The 12,634-nt window shown below is 36.1% G+C and overlaps 1 protein-coding gene across 2 annotated transcripts in view; it reads right to left on the bottom strand.

Annotated features, from left to right (window-relative positions):
- The window catches only part of REG (proteasome regulator gamma), a 260,001-nt gene that overhangs the window by 18,970 nt on the left and 228,397 nt on the right, over nt 1-12,634 (bottom strand). For both annotated transcript variants that reach the window (XM_090379525.1, XM_090379534.1), the window contains exon 8: nt 11,980-12,102. In XM_090379525.1, coding sequence (XP_090235651.1) covers nt 11,980-12,102 — 123 coding nt within the window. The remainder of the gene's footprint in view (nt 1-11,979; nt 12,103-12,634) is intronic.

The following is a 12,634-nucleotide window of genomic DNA, read 5'->3' as shown; positions in this document are numbered from 1 at the left end:
CTGCACAGTGACTACACACAGGTTCTTTCTGACTACAGTCTCTGGCAATGTGACCATATTTATGGCAATTAAAGCATCTTTGGATAGGGAAATGTTCCCTAAATCTATGACTGGTCCAGCCAGCATAGGTTCTCTGTTGTCCCTTGCATAGCTTCCAAATTTTTGGTGTAATTTCTGCAATTATGTTGAGCTGTCCATTCCTTTTGTTTCTCTTTTCAGCAGGAACTTAGCAGCAAATTCATCTATTGTCATTTCATTGTTAAAGTTTTTGAAGTAGATGTTCATGAATTCTTTTTCTATTGCTGACACGGGTACATCAAAGATTATAATATTTCGGTTTTCCCCTTTTGGTTTTTCAGGGAGCAAGCCCAGTTTTTCCACCTCAGAATAGTTTTCTATTTCTCTTAGATCTTCTTTGTTTGATACCTCAATTAGGACTTCATTATCCCTGATTTTTCGCACATTGTTTATCTTTATTTCTCTCAGATGAGGCCTCAACTTTGTTACCACTGTGTCCTTAACTGCCTCACTGGTTTTATGGGTAGTCAACTTTTTGCTTTCAAAATAATAATGTTGCTTTCCTTGTTTATATTAGGTTGCTTAGTAGCTATTTGTTTAGCTCAAGTTATGTCCTGTTTGCCATTAACCTTTGTGGCTTGGGCATAGGTTAATGTTTTCATTGTTTTATAGTTGTTGTTCTCCTCAGTTGTAATCTCTAATTTTGATTTTAACACTTGGTTTTCTGTGTTTAATTCAATCAGGTACTGCTCAAGCACTGACCAACAGTTCACTATCTGCAGCTAGGGTTACTATCCCTGGATCATAAGAAAAGAGTACAGTACAGATCAAGTGATCGGTGAACAGGGGGGGGGGGATTTCAAATAAAAAAGTAGAACAATTTTTATTAGCGAAAATATTAAATTTTTTATTACTATCACAAATTAAAGTAGGTAACTATCTACATTGCGAATGCTTTTGCAATAAACAACTATTAAAGAGATCAATAATTAGACAAATTATATTATAGATTTAACAAAATCTATAATATAAATATAAAGTTTTAATTGAATGAATATTTTGCCTTACTTCGAACTTCGGCTAACATATTTTGGTTCCCCATACAATAACTGTAAAATTGTAAGCAATCAAATTCCTTGAAATTATACTGAACCATTAACAAAGTTTTCATGGAGTTGACAGCCAATCTATTTCTTTCATCAGTCCATTGAGCGTTCATCATGCTAAAGACTCTTTCGACATTAGCAATGTGGCTTGGTATAGCAAAAATGAAAGAACATTTTTAAAAACTCTGAACGCACAGTTTTATTCACGTTTTTAAAGTAATCTAACCATTTATCCAATGCTTTTTTTCATTGAAAATTCGGCATTGGTGTTCACATTATCCAAAAATTTATTTAAGTTAGAAAATTGGTCGAATAGTAAAGCATCATTGATTTCTATAGTTTTTGATTTTAAATTAGAAGAGTTTTTCAATTTCATCCATTTAAAATTTTTAAATTCTTCTAGAGAAGATGTCCAGTTTTTGAGATATTCCAAAGATGTGACATATACGTTGACAAAATCGCCCTTTATATTGCCGGATCTTGGTTCATTACAATTAATTCTTAATTTCTTTTACTTTGAGCGGAAGAAATTCTTGAGACTTTCGAGCAAGTAAAATATTTTCCACGCTTTCTAAAATGTCCATGATTTCCATTAAATTATTATTTTTAAATTTTTAAAAAATAATTTTATTAACACTGGTGGATGTTTCTGCAACAGAAAATAGCTTTGAAGTGCCGGGTACATTTGCAACACTGTGTATGCAAGGAAATAATGACAGCCACCTGGTCTGGGCACGAGAAAGCAGTTTTAAATATTCTACATCAACAAAATCGCAGAAGTCTTTTAGTGCCTCAGTTCGGATTGTATAAATGGAAAAGTAGTTATACATTTTCACGATCAAAGATTCAATATCGATTGGTAGATCATCAAAAGCATGTTGTACACAGTTGTGCAAGATATGAGCTGGGCATCCAATTGCAATAAATTCTTTTTTAACAGCATCTTGCAGATGGAAGAAAACATTATTTTGTCCCCTTCTCTGCAGACCTCCAAAATTGTTGTTGCAGTTATCTGCAGTAAACGCAATACATTTCCTTTCCAGGTGACACTTTTGTAATGGTGTGGTAATTAAATCACATATGGTCTCTGATTTTTCATTCTTCAATGATTTTAACTCTATTGGATAGAGTTAAAAATATTGGATGAGAACAGGAAATATTTTCAATCCTCTATGATTAGTTCCACCTGTGCATATTGCAATGTCTGGAATTTTTTCGCTCGTGATCCTTTCTAGAGCAGTGTTCACAAAGTTGGGTGCCAAAACATTATTAACGATTGCTTCAGTTTTTGTTCAGGCACTGGAAACATTTGAAGCAGTCTCAGAGTCGCGGAATAATTTGCGATACAATTTGGTCGAACAGTCACAAGATTTATAACTTTGGTGATGGGTAACAACAAGAAAAGCCAGAGTTGCTTCTGCAGCCAATAGCTTTAATTCCTTTGTAGTTTTGAGTGATAAACATACTGCCAATTTTCTTCGAACTACGAGCAGTTCTTATGTTTTTAGTATGTTTCACTAAGCTTAAATGTTGTTTCAAATCAGCTTGTCCTTTATTGGCAATTGAAATTGTCACTTGAAAAACCTCGCAGTATGCTTCACAATCAACCTTAGCATTCTTGAATATTGGATATTGTTCCTGAAGCTTATCAGAAAATTTGTTTTTTCGCCGGGACATTCTTTTCTTTCGAGTCCATCAAATATTTATATATAATTATTATTAATTATCACACAAAATGGTAAAATTCTACAATAGAATAAGTAAGTAGTTAGAATTGGATAAAACTTATGGTATAGCTTTGTTATATGCTAAAAACAAAGAAAACAAAAATTATATAAAAGAGTATTTTAAACATAATTTTGCACAAAAAGTTTGATTTTCATTATTTGGGGGTGTAAGACTAGAAAGGTATACTGTAGGTTTCATTCAATTCTATTTACTTATCGTATTGTAGATTTGTTCCCACAAAATAATTAGAACAAGTTACAATGTAAACGTACTGGTATTGGAACAATTTCTTTATTTACGTTTTTCGGGAATAACATAAGATTTGCGTAACTGCAATAGTAATAGCTAATTGCTAATCCTTAAAAACAACAAGAAATTTCAACGAGCATTACAAACTGATTCAATAATTAAACCTTTTCTAACTTTAGTTTTATTCGAACCTCGAACGCATCAAGGAGATTATGTGTCTAGGTGGGATGTTGTTACAGTGGCAGCACTGTCGTGCAATTCAAATCAAACGAGTAATGGTGAAAGGCAAAATTGGGTACGCCCAGTTATTATTTGTTACATTTCCCCTGCATGCATTTTGTTGTGCAGAATTTGCATGCTATGTAATATGTGGTTGAAGAGAAGCGTTAGATAATCTGATATTTTTATTTTATAATTTCAAAAAAAGTTTCAAAAAGAGTACATTCAGCTTCGATAAGTGAAAAGTAAGAGTACGCTGTTTTACCACCCAAAAAAAAGTACAGATATTAACCCTATCTGCAGCCTAATTGCAGAAGTAATCCTGTTGGTTTGCTTGTGCATACATTCTTCTAGATACACTGTGGAACCTTTGCCTGTTTGATAGGGTCAGTCAAATTTGTTAGTAGTCTAGTTTTAGTTGTTCTTCTGTCTTTTGTCCCAACTCTGGAATTTCTACAGTTTCTTGATTTTTCCCTTTCCTGGCTTTCTTAATACTAAGGAGGCCAGTTCATTACCATTTTCCTCATTAATAGGAGCTTTCTCCCCGAGCACTGTAACTTCATTTTCAGAGGAGTCTTTTAAGTCATTGTTCAGGATTTTGTCGTTATTTGATTTTTCAGCCACAATTTCTTAATTAAATACACTTTTGCAGCAATAAGTCGATTGCTGATGTTTTAAGTAGTGGTTTGAAGTACTTATTTCCAGTGTAGGCCCAATAAATAATGTACTGGGTGCCTGACCTGCCTCCTCGTGGCAAAGCGTGGGTAACGGTGGGTGCCAACAGCTAAATGGTCAGAGAAACAACAGAATGTAACACTACACAACATTTCACCCCCACACACACTTTTTAAATCTCTGACCTCAAAAAGTCAAAAATCGCGATTTCACAGTTTTTGCGGGAAAATTCCAGCAGACAAAGAAAACTCTTATAAACTAAGTATAAGTTAATTCTGTCATTAGCATTATGTTTCCCATACAAAATAACCCTATCACAAGCAGTTTGAAGTATAATATATTCAAAATTTTTGGGTTTGAGATGTACTCAAATCATTGGCTATGCCAGTGGGTTCACTACCGCTGGCACTGTAGCGATCACACTGGGCAAAAACAACCACAAAAACTACTCTTACCTGACTTAATTTACTTATCTTCCTCTGGATACTCTTCAAATCTGAAAAATCCATGTTGTAATACTTGAATAAATTGAAGATTGTGCAAAGTCGTCGTCAATCGCCGTCCACTGTTTACATCAAGTCTGACATGTACGACAAGTAAAGTGTGTTAGTTGTCTGACAGCACCAGGGGTTTCTCCCCCATCTCCATGTTGTATTCTTTGTAAGTGACACAGAACTCTGTGGGGGTCAGAGATTTAAAGTGTGGGGAGTGAAATGTCGTGTAGTGTTACGTTCTGTTGTTTCTCTGACCACTTAGCGTTGGGCCCTATTGGGACCCATCATTGCCCACACTTTGCCACAAGGAGGCAGGTCAGGCACCCAGTAGATTATTTAAGTGCTCTGGCACTTAAATAATCCACCACCTAATTTCTAAGGATTTCAGTGACAAGGCCTAAAAAAAAAAGTGAACACTAGAATTTGGCTGAAAGATTTACAAGAAAGCGGTAGAATTTAGATGTTGATTAGAATTTGGCTGAAAGATTTACAAGAAAGCGGTAGAATTTAGATGTTGATTAGAATTTGGCAGCATTGTTAGGGGCGTACTTGGTTGGTTTAGTGAGAGAGAGACAGAGGGGGGAGAGAGACTGAAGACTGGGGAGAAAACAGGTAGGAGGAGGGGGAACATATAGTAGGCATCCCCAAAGAGGTCAGTGGAGACAAGCCCCACCAAGTATGGGGGTGTATGTATGGGGGGAGGCAGGGAGGGGAGGAGACAGAGACCTGTACTGCCTGGGGATGGGGTTTTAAAGGAAGCTGGGTTAGAGTACCCAGTTCAGATCGCCAAATGGCGTGTTGGCAGCAAAACCACAGGATGTCTTCGTTTGTGGCATGTAGGACAGTGGGAACCCCAGCTTTACAGGTATTAACTGGCAAACTGCCTATTGATCTACATCTGGTGTACCATGGGTTAACTTAATCCATGAACCGCAGAGAGAGAAGGCAAGAATCTGGGATACATTAATGAATCTTTGGCAAGAGCACTAGAGACTGTACAATAAGGGCTGGCTGGATTACTCATAAATTCCTTCTGGATGTAAAACATGCAGCATTGATACAATCTAAATGCTTTGTGCTGAACTTACAGGCTATTTTCTTATTAACTGGTCATGGCTCCATATATGCAAAGTTGAACGATTTAGGAATCAATGAAAGAACTGTTACTGTTGTGAAACAGAGTCATGGGAATATATTATGTAAACCTGTGAGAATATAATGATTTAGGGATCAAATTATTATTTGGGGGAGTGGGGTCCACGCTATAGTGGAGGCTGTGAAGTGATCCTAGTAGAAACATAAGATGATTGTCGGCTTTCCAGGGGTTCGTCGCTGCAGTATTTCTTAGGTGAAGGATGCTTCTGCACCTGGAAGTCGGGAATTGGTAGTGCAGCATAGAGCACTGTGTGGTTCACAAGGTTATTTGGTTAAAATTCTAAGAACTTGGATCGCTGGAGTCAGGACTCAGGTCCCCATCCCTACTGGCAGAAGTAGATCTATTCTTTGGAAGAAGTGGAGTCCCTTGCAGTGGATCAGGCTCTTGCTATCTACAGGCGAGGTTCTGGGTGCTCTAGAACTCAGCTGTGAATGGGAATATTGAAGATGTGTGCAGCATCAATGACGATGCTAGTTACACAGCTTATAGGTTTTCATATGAAGGATTGTGCTGTATGACGGAACAGAAAGGCTGAATTTGTTTCGGTGTGCGTTGGTAAGGATGTGGTATTCTGTTCCTGAATCAAGGTGGGTTCCACTTCCACATAATCAACATCTTTGGTTTTCTCTTGATGTCCCGTGACAGTGCATGGTGAAAGCATTGCTGTGATGGTCATGGGTACCTCTGAGTTCGGACACTCAAGAGCTCCAGCTCCTTGTGCTGGCAGTTTGGTAGGCCTTGGATGCTTTAATATGAACTTAACACCTCACAACCTGGACCTTAATGTCTCTTATATGTATGTGTGTTCTTCTTTTCTAATTATTATTCTCTCTCTCTCTCTCTCTCTCTCTCTCTCTCTCTCTCTGTGTGTGTGTGTGTGTGTGTGTGTGTGTGTGTGTGTGTGTGTGTGTGTTTAAGCTCACGTAAATCCAAAATTAAATAATTTTTGAACATCACAATTAGAGTAATTTTTTTAAAATTTATTTAATATATATTATTATTTTTTAATCATTACAGCTGGACTGCAAAGGATTAATTTATGTGATATTTAATTAAATTACATATTGAAATTACAATAGCAAACAATTTTACTAGTGCAAACATAATTTGGAACAAACACAACTGAACCCTTTGGAAGCATACAACTCAACAGGCACTGTGGTGCGCTACACTGTTCATAAGCATACTGGACCGGTGCCCATGTACACTGTAGTGTGCCATGGGCATCAAGATAGTACGTTTTAAAGCAGGAACAAGCATTGGCTGATCTAGCAAGTCTGTTAAGAGCTGTTATACTATACATTGTTTAATTTTGTATCTAAAACAACTAATAAAAGTCAAAACAATTACCACCTAAAATTATTTATACATAAAAAAATTAACACTGCTCCACTTCATCTTTCCATCAACCTTAATATTTTGTCTATCCTTAAACTTATTCAAACTACCCACTTCCACAACACCAGATGTGTTGTTGTGGGGTTTAAGGCACTTCAGCAACCTAGCTATGCTGTGAAAAAGACCCATAAAAATTCCTCGCATCACTAACAATTCAAACTCAGGACTTTTCCAACCGGTGTGAGGAGGATGGTGATTACACCAATTATGCTACCCACAAGCATAATAACACCAAACAGAAGTCTGTTCCAACAACAATCAATCACTGTCTGGCTGAAGAAAATTTTTGCACATCTGTCCTAGAGCCATTCTTCTTCAACTTTATGTGCATTATTGGAGAAAGAGCAGGGATAACATCATCCTTTAGATTACTCAATCCATTTAAAGCCTTAAACACTTCGATCAGGTCTTCTTACAGGTACCTAGTTTTAAGTGCCACAATTTGCAGAACTGAAATCTTTTATGGTAAGAATCCTTGACTAATCTTGTTGCTCTTTTCCATACTTCTTCCAACAGATCCACTCCTTAAAATGAGGCTTACCAATTTGTGTGCATTATTCAAGATGCTACATAAGCACTACCTTATACAACAAAATAATGACCTCCCTGTCCTAGAGGCAAAATTCCTGTATATCACTGACTCAGAATCACATGAGCTGCCCTAGCAGACTGTCTGTACTACCAGAGAATTTCATGTCTCACTGCACAATTATCTTCAGGTCTTTATCATTCTCCAGTACCTTGAGTATGGTACCACTCAATTAGTATGTTATTCTGGGATTACTGCTGCTCATATGCAGGTACCATGCATTTATCAATGTTAAACCTCAACTGCTATTTCTCAGATCATCTGTACAATTTTTCTAGGTTTTGCTGAAGTGCCTTGATTCCCATCATTAATTACCCTGCAGACCTTTGTGTAATCTAAAAACTTAGATAAGTCTGATATGCCTCCATCAATATTGTTAATAAATACTGAAAACAATAAGGGGCCCTGAACTCTGAGGGACCCCATTAATAACATTAACCCAAGAGCAGTGCCCATTAATAACCACTCTTCTGTCACTCAACCTCCCTTTATTCATAGGAGTAACTTACCCTTAAACCACACTGCTCTAATCTGTACAGCAATATTCCATGCAAAACAGTTCAAAACAGTGTCAAAAGCATCACTGAAGTCTAAACTAAATTAGTTTTTGCATCCAGTTCCTCTGTCACTGTGTCAGAGTAGATAATCAGATTGGTAAGACAAGATCTCCTCTTAACAAATCCATGCTGTGATTTTCAAATTTCATATAACTGCATTCTGTCATGATGCTCCTACAAACTAGTGACTCCCATTTTTTTGCTGGAACAGACGTCAAGCTTACAGGTCTGTAATTACTCTTATCCCATGACCCCCCCCTTTGTGAATTAGGGAGATATTTTCACATTCCTAATACACAGGACCATTCCCTGTATCCAAGGATGCATAATCATGGGTTAAGGGACCCAACTCTGTTTCTTTTAATATACCTGGGATGATACCATCAGTTCCAAGTACCTTATTTACTTTTAGCTTCAACAATTTCTCTTTCATTTTCTTCTCAGTTATCACAAAATAATTTATCTTCCAGTTAGTACTTTGCAACTTCTCATATTCCCATTCAAAAACATGTTGATGAAAAATATTTATTTAGCTTGTCAGCAATCTGAACAGGATCATCAATATTTTTGTCATTCATATACTGAGGGCCAATATGAATCATGCCTTTCTTTCTGCTATTAACACAAGCAAAGAACTGTTTGCTCCTTTTCTTTGCATTCTTAGCCTAAGACTTCTTGATTATCTGCCTTAGCTTGCATAACCCCCTTAGTAACTTGATTGCAGATTAGTATGCGTATACTGTAGGATGCTGTGTCCCTTAATAAATTAAAATCATCCCATGCATTTATTCTCTGCCACTAGTCTCATCAGTTCACCTGACATCCATTTAAGTCTAAGCCTTAAATAATACCACTTAGTTGGCATAGCTTCATGATTATTTCCTTGAATGCTTCACATTTAAAATTTAATCAGCTGGTCCCATGGGAAAGAATTTAAAACTGTCTAAGACCGTTTTCATCACATTTATCAAAACAATATCCCTTGCTTCAACCCTTGATAGTAGTTATATCATTAAGTAAAGCCTATATCAATATATTATGATCACTGCCAACCTAGTGGTTCCATTATCTGGATATTCTTAATGCATGAGGAGTCACTGCTGATAATCAGATAAAGAGTACTGCTTTCTCTTGATACAGTCCATCTGACATACTGGTATAGAAAACAGTCCAATAAATTCAGAAAATCATGCTGCTATGTGAGTAACCAACCCACAAGTTCCAATCAATATCCGAAAAGTTAATATATCCATTATAAGACATTCTGATTTACTCTCAATTTTGTTTATCCCATGTTATGTTACACCAAACATTTTCAATTATTTTCAACAATTATTTTCAATGTTGCACCCCACCCCAAATGTCAGTTCAGCACACTGCCTAAGCTTCTATATGCTTTTTATCAAGGGCACAACCCCTTCCTGTCCCGTCTGCACTTTCTGTACATCCCATTTCAAATTCTGGATTGTTTATGTCTGATTAAACAATACCACTTAGTTGAGGACCTCTTGGGCCATATTGTGCCTGTTCAATATTTGCTTATCACAAATGGTATAACTAGTACTTTGAATTCTAATTTATTTACCATGCCCCTAGCATTAGTGTACAAACAAGTATACTCATGCACCTGTTTTTCCTCTTAGTCTATGTATTTGCTTGTCTATGTACACAGTCTATGTATTATTATGAAACAAGCAAATACACAGTCTATGTATTTGCTTGTTTCATAATAACCCCCAGCAAGGTTTAAAATCTCTGACACCTTGCTTTCTAGGCTTCTGCATGTCCCAATGGAAGCAATGCAAGAATCACTTTCACCTGGCTGCTATTAATCTATTAGTCTGTGTACCCTCAAAACTTAGCAGGTTTCTGAGCCACCTAATAATATGTAAAAGCAGTCTCTTCAGGGGCCCAATCAACTGATAAGGCTCTCGTGTACTTCCTCCTATCACGTATGGGCAGGACTGCAAAAATTTTCAAATTTAATCCTAAATTGTTTATTTTTCTCGACATAGCCCTGTAACTGTTAAGTAAATCTTCAGATCTTCTACTCTTAACATAATTAGTACAAACATGTGTAATATAAACTTTTGTTCCCGGCAGATATACCCCAATCCTATTCCGCCTATCCTTTTTACAAAAAAATATTTCCTATTTCCATGACACCAACAATAGCTACTTCTTGTGGTACCAGTGCTTTCAGCTGTAAAGAATCCCAACGTGCTGCATCATGCTCTTTTTAATCTCTCCAAGATCATCAATCCTGCTCCTCAGCTCTCGTACACCACTGCAGCCGAGTGGTCATGTGAAAACGTGTATAAGTACACATGCCTTGAGTGACTGGTGTTCAAGCATGTGACGGCTAAATATGGTGCTGTTTCTTGTATTCTCTCTATCTTGTGAACTCCTCTGACCATGTGGTTCCTGGACTATAAACAGAAAATTTAAGTTCGCCAGAATGCTGAGTATTTCCGAGTTTTCTCTAATTTTATTAAAATCAGAACAACATAAATTTGGTAATCATCCCCTCCCCACAATACATATCATATATGGCTATCCATATACCCTATATTGTGACTGAAGCACTGGATGTTATGTTTGTTGCCACATGCTGAATGGAGGAACAAGTGGGCAATACAGCAGATGTGTGGATACAAAATGTTTTCAGTTCATGCATAAAAGTCAGTACTATGTAACATTTGTTTTGAACTACTGATTTTGGGGGGGGGGCTAAATTTCCACAACTGGATTGTTTCATTTTAAGTAAATGAAACAATCCAACCGTGGAAATTTAACCCCCCCCACCCAATTGAATAAGCTACTATTTGAAAAGAAATGTAAGATTAAATTTTTACCATTCAAAACAAGTTAACTAGCTTCATAAACATTAAATTCATAGTATTCATTCCCTTGGTGTCATAACTATTTTGCTTTTTATTGATTAATCATTACATTTTATTTTCAGTAGTTTATTTTATTACAAACTCATTTGACAGTATTAAATCAGTCACTTCTACAAGCATAGCACTAGTGGCATATATGCTAGGTACTTTCTTCTCTTTTTATAAAGAGCATCAGATTTCACAAACACTTGATTTGAAGTCCACTAACATATACTATTTTAAAATTAAATCTATATATGTCACTTCTGATATTTACTGCACAGCCAATTCTGATTTGTTTTGTTTTCTAATTTAATTACAAAATAAGTTTCAAGTTAATGAACCACAGGCAAGAATTATTCCTTTACCAATGGTTCAATAAACCTAAATAAGCCATACTGGCAAATAAAAAAGGGAAATTTATCCATATAAAATTTGGAATTTAATGTACACTAACTGTTATTTAACTGACAAAATGTTATTCACTTGTTCATCAGTGGTGATGAAATAACTGCTTTGAAGCATTAACATATCTTGGTTTATATTTAATGGATTTTCATAATGCATCCATTTGGAATGCTACATGAAAATAAAATTACAAAAGATTATTAATTTAGTTATATATGAAATGCACTTGAAATGAAATTTAACACTTACATTACTTAACTTATTTATTTGTTACTTATGGTCCACAAAATGTGTAAGTAATTATTCCCACTATATCTACCTTAATTACAATTGACAAGGGAGTAAAGAAAATAAGTTTGAATTTTATTCCTCCATTTAATATGTCCTCCAATAACTTTATTTTAAATCATGTGTTAAGGTTAAAAAGTGGACAGTGCGCCAAAAAGCTCACAGATTTTTATGACATACCTTGCATGCATATGGTAGATAAATTTACTTACCACATGAGGATATTTAGCCACCTTAGCCACAATTTTACCCCTTGTAAGAAAGTACCGCGAGATTTGGTCAAAATACGATGCTGCTTCACTTTCTACAGTTCTGATTTCACCTAGAGTGTCTTCCTGAAATTGAAAATTGAACAAAACTAAAACTTTCACCAAACACAAAATTCATATATTGGAGTTGTTAGCTTTGTGACATATTAACATTTAGGCCACACTGTGCCAGAGTATTGTCTGTACAAATACATGTGTTCAAGGGTCAATCTGAATGTCATGCAGGCTGCAAAACCTGTAATAACTCACAGGGAAAAATCCTACTCCTTCCACCTGTTATCAGCTAACTACAGCCACAACTGAAGAGCCCTTGAGAATGCCTCCAGTCTTCACAAGGACTTGAGCTCAGACCTCTCCAAATGATATGCAAGGGATTAAAACCGCTATACTGTCATGGAGGACTTATCATAGTGCGAAGGGGGTGAAAATCAATATCATACTGCTCGTAGGGAAAAATTTTTTGATGCTCTTATTCCTCTTTAAATTTCCTGATTTGTACAATACAACGACTTACTATTCTTTTGACAGGTAACTTTACCTTAAAGTGATAGCTGTGCTATCAACCTTTTTAACTGATTCATGGTCAAATTAAGTGGAT

The sequence above is a fragment of the Mastigoproctus giganteus genome, chromosome 1 (assembly GCF_048544385.1).
Source record: "Mastigoproctus giganteus isolate SK-2022 chromosome 1, ASM4854438v1, whole genome shotgun sequence".
Taxonomy (NCBI): domain Eukaryota; kingdom Metazoa; phylum Arthropoda; class Arachnida; order Uropygi; family Thelyphonidae; genus Mastigoproctus; species Mastigoproctus giganteus.
Note: the sequence above shows the minus strand (reverse complement) of the source record. Positions and strands in the feature narration are given on the sequence as shown.